Source organism: Notamacropus eugenii, chromosome 1, assembly GCF_028372415.1.
Source record: "Notamacropus eugenii isolate mMacEug1 chromosome 1, mMacEug1.pri_v2, whole genome shotgun sequence".
Classification (NCBI taxonomy): Eukaryota; Metazoa; Chordata; class Mammalia; order Diprotodontia; family Macropodidae; genus Notamacropus; species Notamacropus eugenii.
The window spans coordinates 234,943,659-234,963,035 of record NC_092872.1 but is presented as its reverse complement, the minus strand read 5'-3'; the positions used below and the strand labels follow the sequence as shown (position 1 = coordinate 234,963,035).

At 47.2% G+C, this 19,377-nt stretch overlaps 1 protein-coding gene and 1 non-coding gene across 2 annotated transcripts; both read right to left on the bottom strand.

Annotated features, from left to right (window-relative positions):
* Positions 1 to 5,727: 5,727 nt before the first annotated feature.
* LOC140521795 (U6 spliceosomal RNA) lies at positions 5,728 to 5,834 on the bottom strand. Its single transcript, XR_011973089.1, has one exon. It is a non-coding gene; the product is annotated as a U6 spliceosomal RNA (small nuclear RNA).
* An 8,880-nt stretch (positions 5,835 to 14,714) lies between these two features.
* On the bottom strand, positions 14,715 to 19,335 carry ZNF503 (zinc finger protein 503). The gene is made up of 2 exons (XM_072628073.1): positions 18,092 to 19,335; positions 14,715 to 17,299 (listed from the first exon to the last, which is right to left on the bottom strand). Exons 1-2 carry the CDS (start codon positions 18,422 to 18,424, stop codon positions 15,653 to 15,655), a joined length of 1,980 nt encoding a protein of 659 aa, XP_072484174.1. The 5' UTR covers positions 18,425 to 19,335; the 3' UTR covers positions 14,715 to 15,652.
* Positions 19,336 to 19,377: the final 42 nt, after the last annotated feature.

Here is a 19,377-nt window from a genome sequence, read left to right as displayed (position 1 = left end):
AGGTCAATATTGTGTCTGACCGAAACTTTGTCTCTGCTTTACACCTAGCACAGGACTCTGCACAACCTATGTACTCACTTAGGACCTATTGCATTCTGCTCCAAGGATTCATTTAGACAAAAGGGTTTTCCAAGTGAAGACCTAAGAATACTTTGTGGGAAGGTGAGGCTCCAAGTAGTTCTCTGACTCCTAGGCACCCTGACGCATCCCCCACCCTGTAAACTCCACTTCAAAAAGAGAGAAATCATAGACTTAGCTACTGCCGAGGTCCTTGAGAAAAGGGACAGTTTCCTTTTTTGTCTTCATATCTCTAGTGCTGAGCTCAGTGTCTTGTAAATGCAGTCACTTGATAAATGATTTTTTAATTGATTAGCTGGTAGGTTTAGTGGATAGAGCCTTAGATTTAGATCAAGGAAGACCTGGGGGTAGTGGGTTTCTGGAGATCATGACCAGTGTGTCCCTATGGGCAATTAGAGGACCTCTCCGAGCCCCAGTTTCCTCACCTGTAAAATGGAAACCATGATACCTGTAGTAGCTACACTGTAGGGTTATTTTCTGAGGTTTAAATGAGATAATGTGTGGAAAATGCTGCTCTCTTAAAAGCTTTCTATAAATATTAAACATCATTATTTTTAAAAGACAAAGTTTAAGCCAATATCTGCCACTAACAATCTGAAAAAAATATTACTTCACTCCTGTTTTGGTAAACTTTGCACATTTTAAGTAATGGGACTTTTTATTTAGACTGTTTTCCTCTCCTCACTAAAACCTCCCCCCCCCCCCAGTTCAGTTTCATATTTTTTTCCTTCCATGGAACAGAAATGATTAATTGGGAAAAAAATACACATTAATTTAAACAGTACCTAGAGGGTACTAAGGCAGTGAAATATAATGGAAAAAATAAGAGACTTTGATACAGAAGACCATGAGCACTGGTTCTGGAATCAAATGATTTGGGTTCAAACACTACTTTTGACATTTATTACCAGTATGACCTGGGGCAAGTTACTTTTATCTACTCTGGTCTCAGTTTCTTCATTTGTAAAATGAGACAATCTCTGAGACTCCTTCCAGCTCTAGAGCTCTCACCCCGTGGGGGCTGCCTCCTGACCCTGCCATTTACGTGATTTTGTGTAAACTTAGACCCTCTGCAATCTCTCAGGTCCTCACCTTTCTCATCTGTAAAATGAGGGGGTAGATGATCTCTAAGTTCTCTGTTCTAACACTCTGTGGTTCAGCGGGCCATGACTGCTTTAGTTATTGGTTAGATTATATGTTCTCTAGGGTCCCTTCCAAATCTATGATTCTATGTTCCTCTTTCTCTATGAGATCCTGTTCAAGGCGGCCAGTCTTTACACGCAACAGATAACCTGGGATTAGGATTATTTGAGATCCCCTCTACTCAGATGGACTAAGGGGGCAGCTTTCTTTCTCCACAGCTCTGAACAGTAAGCAGTCCCTACCCTTACCCATTCCAGGACACCCTCTGGGCTTTTTTTTTTTTTTTTTGAAATGCTCTATTTCCCTTAGTTCTCATCCAAGAGAAGTTGGATTTACTCCTTTTCTTCTGTGGCATAAACCAAATTTACCCAGTCCCCATAAACTGTATAATAAAAGCTTCCCTTTCTAGAGAAAAGATTGTATTTACTCAGGCCCACTGTCCCTTGCCCTGGTACCCAGACACACCTGCGCGCATGCACACACACACACACACACACACACAAAATGCCCCCTAACTAGAAATATGAATATGAGTCCCGGGAGCTAGCTCTCCTAGGAAGAGTACTCTGGGCATGAACAGGTAAGTTGTAAATTCTGACTTTTGTGAGAAACCCTTTCCTGGTGACTAGCTCTCTACCCACAGGATTACTAATCAGCATAGTTTGAAAGCCCCCTTTCTTCTTCCCAGACTCACTTAGAGTACTCCCCCTGGCTTTCTGTTCCCTGTCTGAATCCTTGTGGACATGAAGGCCACTGTGGCTCTTCCCTTCATCAGGACCATTTACTCTTCCTTAGGGGTGGGAGTATTCAGGACAGAGGAACTGGGTTCACCTAAGCCAGCCCTCTCTCAGTCATTCAGCCAGAGAGTCACTGGGCCAGTCACTGCATCAGCTTGTCATCTGGTCATTTAGTTTACTGGTCATTTAGTAATTCAGTTACTTGATCACTTAGTCACTCAGTTACACAGTCATTTCATCCATCACTCCTTCAGTCATCTCGTCATTGGGTTGTGCATCTGTTTGGCATCTGGCGGCTCAGGCATTTAGGAATTCGGTCACTTGTTCACTTTTATCAATTACATGGCCATTCAGATAAATCATTTGGTCACTTTGTCATTTAATTAATTAATTCAACAGATATTTATTGAGCACCTGCTGTGTAAAAGAATAAATGCTGAGCACTTTGGGGGATAAAAAGTCATATATGATGTGGTCCTCCGCCCTTGGTTGCTTATTTACTGGTTGAGTCAGACAATCAACAATTCTATATTGAGAAGACAAGGTGAAGAGATCTTTATTAGGCATTTGGGATACAGGCTAAACATCTAACAGGCTCCCTGCCCTTAAGGCATTTAGAGACTAAGTAGGGAAGATGAAGATGGGCTCACCTGAAATTGATTGAAATAATAAAATAAATAGAAACTGAAAAAAAAAAAAAAAGAAACAATTACCACATTATAAAGGTAGGGAGGCTAGGTAATGTGGGTAAGATGGAGAATAAGTCCATCATCCTCAGAAAGCTTCGAGTGGAAGGACATCTAGAGGCGATCTTGAGTTGTGCTTTAAACTCTGTTGCCCGAGAGGTCTCTTGAGGTCTAAAGCTCATGGGAGGGTTGATTTTGAAGAAGGTACTTCATTAAAGAGAATGTACTTCATTAAAGAGAAACTGAGGTAGGGGTACAAAGATCATACGCAGACATACAACACCATACCTGGTGTGCTACACAATTCAATTCAGCTCAACCAGCATTTTAAAGTGCCTATTGTGTTTTAGTCACTGGATATGCAAAGGGCAGAGAGGGGACAATATAACACATGGAAGGAATGCTAGATCTGGAGATGAAGAGACTTGTTTCATATCCTGCCTCTGCCACTTACAATCTGCAATTGTGGGCAAGTTATTGAGCAAATCTGGACCTTGGGTCTTCACCTGGTAAATAAAGGGGTTGGGCCAGATGACTTGAAGCTGTTCTCCATAGTCTTAAACAATTGTACACAGTCTTCATGCCCATGGCCAAGTCAAGTCAACAAGCATTTATTAAAGCCCTCGTATGAGCCAGGCGCTGTCCTATGAGGTGGGCCATACCCATCCAATTTTGCACACACACTCTCCAAGGCAGTTAGCCAAAATCAGCTGCTTGGTTGAGCAGCCAGAGTCCTTCCTAGATTAGTTTTGTCCATGGATTCCTGCCTCATACCACACTCACAGTGAGTCCTCTAAAGCATGGCTAAAGGGGATGCCGGGACTTTGGGCAACTTTGGCCTTCCTTCTAAGTAAGTGTGTTTCCACACCTGAGCTATATTCCCACCTGAGCCACTTTCCTTCTCAGTGACTAATTTTTCACAGAAGCTAGAGCTTCACACCAGTGCTTCCCCATGTCCTTGCCTCCACTAGAAATCTCCTTAAAACCATGATAGAGGAAAAATTTTTTATAGATATACATGATAGACATGTATTATTTGGTAGATAGCACAGTCACAGGCAATAATCCTGAAAACACAATACATTCTCAGGTACCTAGCACATATTGTCCACAATAGAATGCAGCAGACATAAAGAATTCAAAGAAGAAAATTTAGGTCCAAAATCTGATTCTATGAGCACAGCACATAAAGTAATAGCGCATATAGCAACACTGAGTACTGTAGATCAAACATATAGGTCATATGGGTTACATGTAATAAATACAATACATATCAGGGTTGTATATGGTAGTCCAAACACAGAGGTGATATACTATATATAAATAACTTCATAAGTTATAATGTCTACACAGTTCATTGAAAGCAGAAACTTTTTTTGTCTTTGTATCACCAGGGTTTGGCATGCAGCAAGTGCTTAATAAATTCATAATGATTGAGAGTTTGAGCTTACATACTAAGTACATGTTATATCTACTCTTCATCAGTGGGGTTCATTTGGTTCTATGCATACCGTCCTCTCCCATTATATTATTTCCAGAACATCATAAATCAGGCTAGTCACTGGTTATATGGTCCTGATGCCTCTAGAGTGACCTCTGGTCAGTACAGTATCACAAGAACCATGGTTCTGTAGTGCTAACCCTGAACTCATGGATGGGTCAATCTGATCCTCAGTATCCTCAGCATCTCTTGCCTACAGCCTTGATCCTGAGCTTATGAGTGTCTCAGGCTGGCTATTGCTATCTCCAACCCTCAATTAGATACTCTGACAATCTCTGTTCCTTTGGGATCCTCAGAGCTAGAATACAAGAAAGGCATCTCTCAATGAAGCCTTCATCTCTCCCTATTCATGCAGATTCTCTCCTACTCCTCCCTATTCTGCAGAGGGCTTAAGCAGTCTGTCTTGATTTTCCTGACCTTTGGGAGGGTACTGCCATGCAAGACTCTCTTCATGCAAATCACAACCTGGACACTTTCTATATGAGCCATCACCTAGATTCCATAGTAGGACAGGGCAGCTCTTTCAGAACCTGCTTGGCTGACTCCCCATCACTTGTTCTCCCCATCATTATTATAGTGTACCATCTTTGGAGGACCCCACTCAATTTCTGGGGTTACTTTATAGAATGTCTGATCACTGTCTTTCAACTACTTGATATGGTTTATATATCAATATACATTTCCACCAGTCTATTAGTTATCCTTATGTTTTCCCAGACCCTGAGGTTTCTAAGCAAGATTTTACCCCCTAGCCGGAGGTCCTAACACCAGGAACTCAAGCATCATGCTATCTGTTGTCTGTCTCTAAGCATTTCCAAACTGAGGTCATGGCTAATCAGCAGACTTCCTTTAACTGATCACTTAGCCAAGAAACACCTGTTGGGAGTTTCCATACTTCCTCCATCTTCCACGATTCCTAAACACAAATCAACAGGTAAGCACAGCCTTTTCCCACACAATAGAATGTAGAGGGGGTAAATCTAAATCTAATCGTGTCATTATGGTAGCATTAGATGTGTCATGTTGTATATATGTATGTATATACATATATATGTATGTATGTAGGTATGTAAGTCACCAGAGAAATTCATTTTAAATAATTGTTTTTAATCTTAGGAAACTAGATCTCTCTTCATGGTATGAAATATGCATTGCCACAATGGGTTCTGCCTGGGACCTGGACCTATCCCAAATAATTGGAAATGGACCAATCCCACAAAGGTTAGGGTGGCCTGTTACCAGGAATGAGAAAAAGGAACCTGCTCTTTTTTTCTTTTTCTGGGGACATGGAAGGACCTGGAGTCCTGTAAAATTTGCCACATGGGCAAAGTGGGATGGAGGAAGAAAACCAGAATTCTTATTTGGACACAGCCAAAATCTGTCTAGTTAGTCTACTTGGATAGATGGTTACTTGAAACAGTGTTTCATGTCTGACACATCACCTGCACCCCATTCTTCAATATTTCAAGAATCTAGAGATTTATCAATGAGTTTGCCCAACAATCAATCAACAAGCTTTAAGGAATTCACTCATACACATTATTCATGTATTTGTTTATTCATATACATAATTTATTCACATACATGAATACATATCACCACAAATTTGCACGTCATTCTTAAATAAGGACCATGCTAATCTTCTCTGTATTGTTCCAGTCTTTTAGAATATGCCACCAAAGCTAGCACTCAACAAGCATTTATTAAGTGCTTACTATATGCATGGGACTACAAAGGAAAAAGTGAAACAGCATGTATTTAGAGAGTACAACCACCATATGCCTTAGTAAATGATCTTCATAAATTCCTGTGACCAAAAAATTCACCACCTGGTGGCCAACAGGGTAATAGATGATAGATCAATGACTCCTTACCAGTCCATGATTGAAACTTTTCTAGCTTGGTAGAAACTACCACAACCCTAAATGCTCTGTTGGCAGTACTTTAATAAATCTAGGATCATGAGATGGCATCAGAACAGTTTACCCACTTAGGAGAGATGCTGGGTGGGGATAAGGGTGGAAGGAAACAAGCATTTAAGTACCTACTATGTGCCAGGCAATTTCCAAATATTATCTCATGTGATCCTCGAAACAACCCTGTGAGGTAGGTGTTATTATTATCACCTCCAATTTATATCTGAGGAAACTGAGGCTTATAGAGTTCAAGTGACTTGCCCAGGTTCACACACAGTTAAGTGTCTGAGGCTGAAATTAAACTCGGGTCTTCCTGACTCAAGGTCCATTGCCCTATATCTACTATACCACCTAGCTGCCACTTGCAACATTGCTTCAGTCCTAACACATGTATGTCCCCAGCACTTTAGAACCCATGCAATATCTAACCAATTTTCATTGAGATCGAAGGAGACCGACAACATACCACCAGAACAGAGATAGAGTCTCACCTCCCAATTGCTGCCCAGCACTGTAATGGGGAAGGAAAGAAGCAAAGAGCAGATGAACTGTCCTGAGAGCAATAGACCTGTGGTCTGGGGAAGTAGCATTTAGTGGATTATCTAAGGAAGAAAAAGGATGTATGCCTTCCAGGGAAATATTAGCCTGGCCTCATCCCTGGTGGATTTATTTTGCAGATGGAGAAGCAGGTCCAGGTAATGCCCCAGAAAACAGAACATTTCCTGCCCTATTTCCCATGGTGCACTAAACTGCAGGAAGGCAGCTAGGAGAACCATATGATGTGTATTCAATTCCTCTACTTTGTAAGGGGGGGATCTCAGAGGCTATGGCTGTGTTTTATACCTTTCCTGATGCTGGGGGTCAGTCTTCTTATATGGGCAGAATAACAGGAATGATGATAAGGCCGTACAGAAGAAGTCTTTCTGATAGCACAAGTGTTCTGAGATTCCATCTCATTACCCTAAAGGCATATTTGAGAGCCTTTACTCAGGGAGGACTTTGCCCCTTTGCCAGTCTTGGTATGACAGAGTGCAGGGTGCTTCCTAGGTTGTGCCAACCTAGATGCACAAATCAGACCAGATTCCAGCTTCACATGATGAAAGCCAAAACATTCCAGCTCTTACTCCACCCGATATTGTCAGTCTCAGCAAGATAGGTGTCCTAGCTCTTTAACATTAGGAAGTGATGACTGGGAGACCCACTCCCTTTATTACTGATGGGGTTTTCTCTTTTTCTTTACTAATGATTGTCCATGCAAGTGGAAAGGTGCAGCAATAGTTAATTCTGGGCAGATAAACCTAAAACAATTGTTATTTTCCTTTGAAATATATCATATTTGGGGAGGAAAGGACACATGGGGGAAGGGACATCTGATGGATCTTTCTAAATTATATGCTTGTTTCCTCTTCCTCCCCAATCCTGAATCCAAAATGTATGCTTCCCACGTATATCAAATATGGCACACAGTTGGTTTAGTCTATGTGTGTCCAAATTCTTCCCTTCCCGCTTTACCACATATGACCCATCATGGGAGGAAATGATCAATGACACTTAGAAACTGCCTTTCTCCTACTCTCATCACCCAGGTGATCTGACTTCTTTCCCTTCTGGTTTTCTGTATCTGTTGTTCTCCACCCCTACCCACATCCACAAGCATTAATGGAAGACTTAATGTATGCACAGAATGATTTAGGTGACATTATTGATTTAGGAAGATGATGCTCTTGCCTCACCACAGGAGGGAAGAAAGGAAGGAAAAAGGGAAAGAAGGAAACAAGTATTTATTAAGTGCCTACTATATACCACACATTTTACTAGGCACTTTGTAAGTATTAATTCTCATTTGACCCTTGCATTAACCCTGGGAAATGAGTGCTATTTTTATTCTCATTTTACAGATGAGGAAACTGAGGCAAAGAGGAAGTTACTTGCCCGCAGGTTACACAGCTAGTAAGTGTCTCAGGCCAGATTTGAAATCAGGTCTCCCTGAGTTTCTTTTCCAATAGTGGGGATGTGTTTACCCTGAGCCATACACTATTGTGAACATCCTTGTGACCACAAACATGCATGGATGTTGTCTACTACCATAGACCAGAATGATCTTAGTCCTTCATTAACCAACCTAGCAATTTTAAATTCATTTGCATAATACTATGGGAAGGTTATCAGTAACATTGTAAACTCTGTCCCTGCCCTGAAATTTATAGTCTGCTTAGAGAGACAAGATTTATCCACGAGAAACCACCACCATCAGAAAGTGGAAATGCCATGTAAGAGATGGATCTGCATGTAATGGAGAGGAGATGCTTTAAGAAAGAAAATCTCTCCTGACTTCATTCTACCTGATGTGCTTCTCCTAGTGCACTGAGCTGCAGGAAGGTAACTGAAGATAAGTTGTGTTTGGCACCCTCCCTAAAGGTCAGGGGTCAATTTTCTTGTAAGAGAAAAATCTATGCTGACCAGGTTTTGCTGTTCCTCACACACAATACTCCATCTTCCACCTCCACACTTTTATACAGGCTGTCCCGCCTGCCTACAATTCACTACTCCTTCACATCTGTCTCTTACAGTATCTAGATTCCTTCAAAGCTCACCTCATTTGCCACCTTCTACATGAGACCTTTCCTCACCCACCAGCTGCTAGTGCCTCTCCCAAGCAAATTACCTTCCGTTTATTTCATATATACTTATCTAGGTATGCTTTGTCTCCTCTAAGGGAACGGAATTGCCTTGAAGGCAGGAATTATTTCATTTTTGTCTTCGAAGCACTACTGTCTAGTACCTGACACAGAGTAGGTAATTAATAAGTGCTTGTTGATTGACTGGTGAACAGAATGTTAGAAAAGATGATTTTTAAGGTCCCTGACAACTCAAAAACCCTGAGCCTATTATTCCCTTTTCTTGGGAACATGTTCTGGTTAAAGGAGATTTTTGAGAGCTATTATGGCCAGAGTATTTCATAGATTGCTGAGATATAAAGATGAGTAGGTAAAACAGGGTCAGTTAAAGGGTCATAAATGCCAGGCTGAAGAGTTTGAATTTGACCCATTGAGTAATAAAGAGTAACTGTCATGTCTTGCCCTGGGGGGAGAAGGAAAATGTTGGTGTAGTGAAAGTGGAGGGGCCGTATATGGTAAGAGGAAGAGAGATGGATTTGGAATCAGAAGAAACCTGTATCCAAATTCTATTTCATACTCTCATGAGTAAGCAGTGTATTTAATCTCTCTTGAGTTTGCATTTTTCTCATCTGTTAATAAGTATAATACTAGTAGAACTTAGCAGCTAGGTGGCGCAGTGATAGAATATTGGAACTGAAGTCAAGAAGACTCAGTTCAAATACTCCATCAGATACTTACAAGCTGTGTGACCTCAGGCAAGTCACTTAACCCCTCTCAGACTAAGTTTCCACATCTATAAAATGGGAATAATCATAGCACATCCCTTTCATAGAGCAGCTGTGAGGATCAATGAGATTAGGAACTTTACAAACCTTAAAGTACTATGAAAATATCAGTGAATGTTACTATTGAAATGTTGCTTCAGGTAGACTACTGCCTTCTTGAATGTTTCTCCGTGTCATCCATGCACCACAATGGACTGGAATAATGGCCACTGGGCTCCAAGGCCTTTTCAGGGTAAACCACAAGGAGATCTCCTGTACTAATGAGTTAGACAAAGAGATTCCCCAAATTTTCTCCTGTAGATAACTATATATAGTGTCTCCACATGACTGAGGAAGCCCTATTGGAGCTGTTCTCCACCTCTATTCAGAAAGGAATAAAGATGAGAGCTTTTTATAGCTCCCACAGTACTGAATATAGTCAGGCCCTCTGGACACTTTTGTTGTATATACCTGAATTGAATTACAACAGAAGTTTTTTAGGTTAGGCAAATAGAAGAACTTCCAGGCTTTGAGAGGTGTGAGACATTGGAGCAGATGGGCAAGGGAGGCTATGGGGCTTCTTTCTCTGGGAAGAGCAAACAGAAAGACCCCATCCCTTCTGTCAGGGACCTGAGGAAAATCTCTTGTACCAAGGCAAAGAGGTGGTTCCATTGTCCTCTACAGGGCCCATCAACCCTGGGATTTTCTGTTCTGAGAATGCCACCATCTCATTAATGGGTCTTGTATTACTCTGTGATATGCGGTGGACAAAGGCCTTGGACACCACATACACACTGACTTTGTCATTTGCTCTTTGTGCAGTTTTCTGCAGACTTCCCAAAGCCATCAAAGAGAGAATTTTCACATCTGTTTTTTTTCACTGCTTAAAGTACAGTATGATAGGATGATTTAGAGCTAGAAGGGACCTTAGAGGATGTCTAATCTGACCCCTTTATTTTACAGATGAGAAACTGGAGGAGGTGAGTATATGGTACCCTTTCTATCACTCACCTATTCATCAACATATATGTGAGTGTACCTGAGTCTGGGTGTTTAATGTAATGTGTGCATATGAGTAGATGAACATATTCAAATACACACTTCTATGTGGCTTTTTTATGTTTGCATATTAGTATATTCATGTGTGTGCACAAGCATGATCATTATTTGTTCACTTATTCTGAAAGGTTTAGGGGACACCAATGCCTCCCTCTGCCACTGGTCTAGATTTAGTCTAGATTTTCTTTTCCATAAACTCAGGAGAGATCTCAGATCTGAACGATACTGGGGGATGCTGCCTATTGCTAGGACAGTGAGGCTCTGTAAAGAAGTAGGGAAAGGTCAAGGCTTGGAACCCTGCAAGGCATTTTCTAATGGCTGAAACTTATTTTCCTCCCCACCTCCACTTCATTTCTGCCTAGCCCCAGACTATAGTCCCCCCACCTCACCTCACTCTTCCTATCTGGGTGAGAGAGAGGCTAGTGAACAGGATAAAGCATTTGCAAGTCCTAAGCAAGTTTTGGAAATTGAGATGGGGAAGGGGAGCCTTCCCCCTTCATGGTAACACCCATACCTTAAAAAAATAAATATCTATGTACCATGGAGACCATCATTTTCTGATATTAAAAAGATATGCATTTCTAAAAAGTAATAATGTCCTCCTTCCTCTCCTCCCACCCACTTTGTTCATTTCCAGTTCTGAGTTGGAGAAGAAACTGGAAGACCTAGTTAGGTGGAGAGGCCCTACAGAAACCCCCAGAGACTGACAGAGATAAGGAGAGACTGAAAGAGGCACAGACAGTGAAACACAGAACTTCAACAGCCACATGTAGAGACATCTTTGTCAAGGAACCAGCTTTGGGCTCTCAAGACTGAACAAGGTTCCCCTGACTGGTCTAATCGTCCTAATTCTATTTCTCCCATATTTCTCTTCATCCTTTTTCCTTTCCCTTAGGTGATTCTCTGGGGGGTGCGACGGGGATGTGGTGGGCTTGGGAAGAGGGGCTGCCCTGTCAGGGGAGGAGGGAAGGGAGAGATACAGAAGTGGAAACAGGGTGACTTGGAGAGAGTTGAGAGTTGAGGCAAGGGGAGACTAGGGTCGGAAGGAAGGGAGAAGAGAGCCTCCTGTTTGGCCACCGTCCTCTGAAGAAGCTCAGACCTGGAAGAGTCTCTACCAGCCTCAGAAGGGGAGGGAAAGAGCTGGGCTCCAGACTTTCCAGCTCCCAGCCCCTTCCTAACTGATTTTCTTGTTTTCTGTCGGATTCCGCAGCGCCGCCTGGCGGCCAGAAGCGGCTTCCGAAACCTAGACTTAAAAGCTCCAAAGGCCGACGCATCTCAGGATCTAACTTCAGTGACTGGAGGAGGAAGGGGGGCGGGACGGGAACAGAGACATTTCATTCTCTCTAGCCTCCTCCAAAGCCCTTACCCCACCTCTGCTCAGAGAGTAAGCTTCCATTCCGGACAGGCCACACACACACACACACACACACACACACACACACACACACACACACACACACATTCACACGCACACGCACACACACACACACACACACACACACACACACACACACACACACACACACACACACTCCATTCCTTTCCGCCTGAATCTCAGTTTTCGCACTAGACGCATCTCCGACACGTCAGGGCACTCCTCGTTACTCCCCTTTTCTGTCCCCTAGTTTTCAGCCACAAACGCCTATCACCGCATGGTAGCAGTGGGAAATATGTGTCAGATTTTGAAAATGTCATAACGTACCCCTCACTAGCAAAAAAAAAAAAAAATTGAAATAATATCAAAAAGAGAGAGGATCGAAAAGTCAGAGACATTCGAAAAGCCTGCTGGGTGAGAGAGAAAGAGAGAGAGAGAGAGAGAGAGAGAGAGAGAGAGAGAGAGAGAGAGAGAGAGAGAGAGAGAGAGAGACAGAGAGAGAGAGAGAGAGAGAGAGAGAGAGAGAGAGAGAGAGAGACAGAGACAGAGAGAGACAGAGACAGAGAGACAGAGAGACAGAGAGACAGAGAGAAACGGGACTCTTGAGTTTTGCCCAGATACGGCCCTGACTTGGCCATTATGGCAGTGAAATCTGGTGGCGGGGACTAACTGGTGCAAAGGAATCTTCCCTGCCCTTCTTCCTGAGACAAACAGGAAAAAGAGGAATAAAGAAAAAATTTAAAAGTATGTCGTACTAGAGGGTTAGTGTGAGCAGAAATGGGGTGGATGAAAAGAGTGAAAGGTCATCTTTGTTCCTAAAAATGGACGCAGCCCCTCTTCTCTCCTATGGCATTCTCTTCCCCGAAATGGCTTAAGCCCAGACCCAGGCCCAGAATTTAGTATCTAACTGAATTTCCTCTCCTTCACCTCGGTCCAGTTTGGGATCTATCTGGGCTGGGAAATAAAAGAGGTAACAAGGTGACCTCTTTTTATTCCGAAGGGTTAGGGCTGACCGGGATCCAAGGCTTCCAGAGACCTGGTTTCGTTCCCCAAACTAAGAAAATGTCCAAGAAAACTCAAATTGCACGGCGGTGGCATCCTGGTCCCAGGCAGCGCTTGTTACCCAAACCCTTCAATGCCTCGAGTCCCGGTCCCTGATTCCGCTGGGTACTTTCTATCTGTTCCCGGGCCTCGCCGATCTTCCCCCAAGAAGTTAGCCCTCCAAGCCTAGAAACTCCGAATCTGAGGCAGGGGGCCGAGAGCAAGAGGCCGCTCAGGGCTCCCGGGGCAGCGGCCTCTAAGCACGCGGGTAGATTTACGTCCAAGCCGGGAAAGAGGCTAAGGGAGTGCTGCAAGGAGAGGGTGGGAGAGAAATCACAAATAAATAAGCAACCCTGATGAGTAGCCAGAACAGTCCATTTATCCCGCAGAGGCCTGAAATCCTTCGTGGGACAGTTCCTCTCCCGCTACCATCACCATCTGACTCCTAAAGAGGAGCTCCGGGCCGGGCAGAGCTCCCCAGTACTGATCGCGGAGCACAAGACAGACCGAACGGAGGCCGGCCAAGTTTGCAGAGGCTGGATGTAGGACTGGGAACCCCGCGGGCTTTTTCCTCCCCTCTCCCTCCATATTCTCTCCCTTCTGATTTCCAGAGACAGCCTGGTGCAAAGTACCTCCAGGTGCACCCAGGTGTCAGCGCGTCCAACCGCCAGACTGGGGACAGGGCAACCACAGTTTCTAACCTAGAAAGCCGCTTTGCGGCTTGATTTTTCCCGGTTTTTTCTATTTAAGTTCTCAAGGCTTAGTTTCCCTCGTGCTCTTATTAGGATCGGAGAAGGGTCCCGATGAAACTGACGGGAACCCACCATCCCTGTGCACTTCGTGTGTCCTCCAATTCCTGAGCCAATCTGGTTAAGCCTTGGGGAGCCCCCCGGGAGCAGTGGATCTCTGTGCCAAAAACCCCCTCTCCCTCCCACCAGCTGCCCCAGACTAGACCCGGTCTGGGGAGAGGTACTGATGAGCCTCGTCTCTTTTCTTGGCTTAGTAAAGATGGGTGGGGGCGCCCCACAGTCTCTGTGGCCCAGCCTCGGCCTGTAGTTCGCGCAGCTAGGGTTGCCAGCTTCTCCCAGAGCAGAGATTGGGAAGTCCAGTTCACTCAGAAGAGACCGGCTGGGGCCCGGATATTATACAACGGGGCTAGCTGGGGCCAGGGTAAGTGGTGAGTTGTAAGAGCTGGTGAGAAGGAAAGGGAGAGGAAAAGTCTTGGTTAAGTGCAAAGAAGCCCCCTCCTGTCCTGGGGTTACCACGCAGGTAGGGAAACTCATTTCCCCATGGGATCTGGGGGAGGCTTCGCCGCAATTCTTTCCCGGACTCTTCCCAAACCTTCGCCCAGAGCTGTCCGAGGGACTAAGAGAATGGAAGGGGAAAGGGAGTGATTTCCCTTCATCTCCCAACAGAGGAGCCATCGAATACAGGCACCCTCAGCTCCCTTCTGAAAAATGGAACCACGAAACTAAAAAAAAAAAAAAAAATTAATAATACGCGAGGGGAAAAAATCCTGGAATATTTTCTCACCACGCTGGCTGCAGGAGAAAAAAAAAATCTAAACGAAACAAACTGATAAGAGCACTTCACTTCCAAATTTAAGTTTACTCCCCCTCTACCCTTAAGAACAACAGCTGCCCCCCCTCCCAGTACCACAAATTCACAAAACCAAAACAAAATAAAGAATTTAACCCACTGCCTAGGAGAGGAGGAGCCCGTTGGAGACAGTCAACGGATTAGAGTCAAGCTTCCCCCTCGATCTTCTCTATTAAAAAAAAAAGATAAGTAGAACCTTTTAATACATTAAATATACGGAATTTTAATCTTTAAAGCGATACATTGTCTATTATTTTAGTACATGACGTAAACCTTACTTGTCCCCTTCTCAGCGGGTGGACTTAAAAATTAAAAATAGTTAAGTGTTCCTTTCAAAGAACAAAATAAGGCAAATGAGGTTTTGGAATAGAATTGTTTTTTTCTTTTTTTTCTTCCAGAATACATACAAAAAAATACCCATTCTCTTTCAATGGTATACACCTTAAAAATAATTGCAATTTGAAACCAGAGCTGACAAATTGCGAGTTGTTGTTTTTTTCTTTTAGTAACAAACATGCATGTAAATTTGTCGTTTCCATCAGACATTAAATAAGAACGTACAATACAATCATAGCAATTTTAAAGTAACATTAAAGAGAAGACCTCTAGTTCTGTGGTGGTTTTTTTATTTATAATCTACAAGGGGGGAGGGGGGGCTTCCATTTTTTTTTTTCCTTCGAGTTTTAAAATTTTTCTCCTCCTCCTTTACACCTACGGAGCTTGAGCTAAATAATGCACTTCTGAACCACGGGTCCGCTTGGAGCTAACATAAATAAATACTTGTGCCCTCCGATGCAGTCCTCAGATGAACACTTTTCTCAATTTTTTTCTATAAAAAGTCAAAGGATATTTTCAACTTTTATAAAGTTTAGGAGAGGAGAGGAGAAGTGGGGAAAGAGGGGTGTTTATCGTATCTCTGTCGCTGCTGCTGCTGGATTAGATATATATACTGTATATTTTTTTCCTCTCTTGCCCCATCTTCCCCACGCAGTCGGGTAATCTGTATGCCTCCGGACCCCCATCCCACCCCTCCCCCAAGTCCCCCCCTTTCCCTGCTTTCTCCCCTCCCCCAAAAAACCCACCCCCTGTCCACCCCATTCCAACTTCCTTCCCTCCCCGCCCTTCCCCACGCCCCTCACTGATAGCCCAGCGCCGAAGCTGTGGTAAGTCTCTGTCCGTAGAGGGCGTAAGGGGAGTAGTAGGGTCCGGTGGCAGCCGGCACCGGCACTGGGGCGCCAGGAGTAGGGAGGGGGCTCTTGGAGTAGGGGTGGTAGCGGCTACTCAGTCCCAGCGCGTGGTGGGGGCTGCGCAGGGCCAGGGTCCCGGGGCTTCCCGGAGCTCCCGAGGTGGGAATGTGCATATGGCAAGCCATTGCTGCAGCAGCTGCGCTGGCCAGGGAGGAGGAGCTGGGGTAACCGGACAGCAGTTTGTCCGTCCCGGGGAAAGCCGTGTGCGTCCGCAAGTGACTCAGCAGCTCCTCCGACGTGGCGAACCGTTTGTCGCAGGGCCCATTTGCTGACACCCAATTGCAGATGTGGGGCAGCGGGTCGTTAGGGAGCATGAAGCCATAAGGGTAAAGAGGGTGGCCGGCCAACGAGGGCGGAGTGGCCCCCGCCGCAGCCGCGGCAGTCAGCGACGAGTGGACGCCGTGGAGAGGGTGCGTGGGGTACACCAGCGGGTATCCGGACTTCAGAGCTGCAGCGGCGGCTGCGGGGTCGTGGGCGCAGGAGGCACTAGCTGCAGCTGCCCCGGCGAGATGGCTGGCGCAGTGGTAGCTGAGGCAGTAGGGGTCCCGGCACAAACTCGCAGTCATCACGGAAGGAGGAGACGCCCCTGCCAAGGGGCTAGAGCCAGCCGGTTTGCTGCACCCCAGGGAGCCTGCAGCAGCAGCGGCCAGCTGCGCTCCCACTAGGCTCCCTGGCTTGGTGGGATCCAGGGCCACCCCATGTGGTAGGAACTGGGGAGGATAGCCGGCATAGGCCCCGGCTAAACTGCCGGGATAAGTCATGCCCGCGGGGGGCAGGGGGAAGACCGTCTGGCCCGGCTTATATGGGGATACTGGGGCCACCAACCCGGAACCCAGAACCGAGGAGGAGGTCGGGACACTGCCGGAACCTGAACTGGAGCCAGAGCTGCCGCAGTCTGAGCCCAGTGACTTGCTCCCGGGACCCCCATCGGAGTGTTGGTTTACGTCCACGTTAATCCCCCCACAGCTAATCCGGCCGTGAGCTAGCCCGCCTGGGCCTCCGTCGCCTGAGGAGCCACCAGACCCTTTGCCACTGCCACCGGCGCCTTCAGGGTCCTTCTTGTCGTCCTTGCCCTCGGGGCCCCCTCCCGAAGAGGGTAGCATCCCTCCAGGCGAACAGGCAGAGGCGCTGGAGCTCGGGCTGCCTGTCCTGGGCGTGAATGGCTGGCAGGTGGCGCTCGGTACTCGAAATCCCGACTTCTCTGCCGAGACCCCGCTGCCGCCGCCGCCGCCCCCGCCCCCTCCTCCACCGCCGCCGCCGCCGCCGCCGCCGCCGCCTCCTCCCGGCTCCTTTTTATCCGCGCCAGGTTTGGAGTAAGGTTTAAAGCTCGACTTGTCCTCGACACCAATGTCGCTTAGTTTTAGGGGGCCCGATTTGGTGTCCTTGTCGCTCCCGGCACCGCCGCCGCCGCCACCCCCGGCACCGCCCCCGTTGGAGGCCACCGAGGACAATTTAGAGGAGGGCGATGGGTCAGGCTTTCCGATCTGGGAGCACGTCTGGGCCAACAGCGCCAGTGGGCTCTTCTTTGCATCAAGCTGCGGGGGTCAGATGGGAAGGGAAACAGAAAGATAGAGAGGAGACCTTTAGAATCCTTAGTTCTTATGTAGCCATTCCTGGGCCCCAGCCCACTCAGGCTCTCAGTTCTCCAGGGACCTGAGGAGCCCCTTCGGGGTTACCCGGAAGGGCCGAGAAGGAACCCCATCCCGAGAAACTAACACCTTAGGAAAAGGTGCGGCCATCATCTACACTCAACATAGTGACCCCCCCTTCACTTTTTTTTTGTTTTAATTCTGGAGGTGATGCTAATTGGATTTGCAAAAACTCAAAATGTGGTTTTGTACCCGATCAGCGACTCAAGACTCTCTTATGGGGTATGGGGAGTGTAGTGGAGGGGAGGTTTCGGGAGGGCTGCCCCTCGGAGGCTATTTTCAGTTATCAGCCTCTGTTCGGCCCTTAGTGTTTTCTGAATCTATCGGACTCCCCATCCCCTCTCCAGTCCAAGACCCGGAAAACCAGAGGTGAAGGTGGGAGGACGGCGAAAACGGGGACAGGGGAAATAAGTTGGCCTTCAAGTCCCTGTCCATTTAAACCTCTCCAGTCTTGACTTCCGCGCCCCACTCCCCTTCTCCGACCTAGTTTCCAGCTGTGGAAGGAAGCTCTGTCCCCCAGGGGAGCTGAATCACTCCGGACACCCCCCCCCCCCCCATCCCCATTCCAGAAAGAACGAAACCCCGCCGGGCCGTGGCTCGAGTATCGATTCATGGAATGATCTCGAGGAAGGGAGGATAAAGAAGGGAACGAGGGGAAAGTGTGTGGGGGGAACTTACCTCGATGGGACTGACAGGAGTGGAAGGCAGAGGCTGCAGGTACTCTGGGTGTAAAATGTGCCCCGTCCGCGCCGTCAACATCTTTAGCACCTTGATAGGTAGGCGATTTGCCTGGCGTAGAGGGTCCGAGGGGGGCACGGCGTGAAGGAAAGGTTTGGTATTACCGGCCGAGGACGAGCCGGGGCCGGGGCCGGGGCCAGAGATATTTCCAGAGAGCGCGCTGGTCCAGGCGGGGTCCGGGCCGCCGCCGCCACCGCTGCCGCCGCCTCCGCCGCCGCCGCCGCTGCTGTGCTTACTACTTCTCAGGGCAGAAACCGAGGGCGCTGTGCTCATGACCCACCCGCGCGCATGGGAGCAGCGGGGGGAGGGCTCCAGGAGGCGCGGGGCGGGCTCGGGGCTGCGCGCTCGCCCGGGGAGCAGGAGGAGGAGACGCGGGAGGAGGAGGCAGAGAAGGAGGTGGAGCGGCGGCCACAGGCGTCCAGTGCGCCTTCTCGGCGCCTCGGGCAAGAAGCGAATAATCCTGGGGGGCCTCGGAGAAGAGCCGTGGCTGGGAAGGAGGCGCTGCCGCTGCTATTTTTGTGGGGCCGCTGAGCTATCTGTGTAGCCACTGGCTGCGCCCCAGCGCTGCTCTCCTCTCCGACCCGCCGCCCAGTGCAGCGCTTGGGTGCGATGTGAGCCGCTGCCCGTCCAGACGGGGCTCTGGCGAGGAAACTCACTTCAAAAGCAGCTGCATCTAGGGGGAGATTAAAGCCTTTGCCGCCTTCCAATCAAATGGGAGCCCGAGGTGATTGGAGGGTCAAAGGGATGTGACGCGCCTCGCGCCGCCGCCGCCGGGACTCTCCGCACTGGTTTTAATGGGCAGCTCCCTCCTTCCAGATCCCCCTCCTCATCCCCTCCCTTGTTTTCGCTGGGAGGACGGGATGAGGTTTATTTTCCGTTTGCAGTCGGACGCCTCACTCGTTTTCTTCCCTCTTCCCCTTTTTCTTGCTCGGAAACAAACCGGAATAGAGAGTAGGGCCCGGGGCCGGATGGGGGCGTCAAAAGTAGAATGAGGGTCCTTAGGAAGGAACACGTTTGTGAATCGTTTGTGAATCCTAAGGCTCTGGCATTTAGCTCCAAGGGAGACCAGGGGCAAAGACTCTCTTCTCCTGACCTAGCCGAACTCGCCGAGGTCCCTGATAAAAGGAAAAACACTAGACTGTGCGAGTGGGGTGCTGTAGGAAGACGACCCGCCCGCCTGTGATTTCTCGAGGCTTGGCGACAGAGAAACCAGGAGCTATGACTGC

Coding starts and splice junctions, on each gene's coding strand:
- ZNF503 (XM_072628073.1), bottom strand. CDS start 18,424: ATGAGCACAGCGCCCTCGGTTTCTGCCCTGAGAAGTAGTAAGCACAGC. Junction 17,300..18,091: donor CTCCTGTCAGTCCCATCGAG/GTAAGTTCCCCC, acceptor TGACCCCCGCAG/CTTGATGCAAAGAAGAGCCC.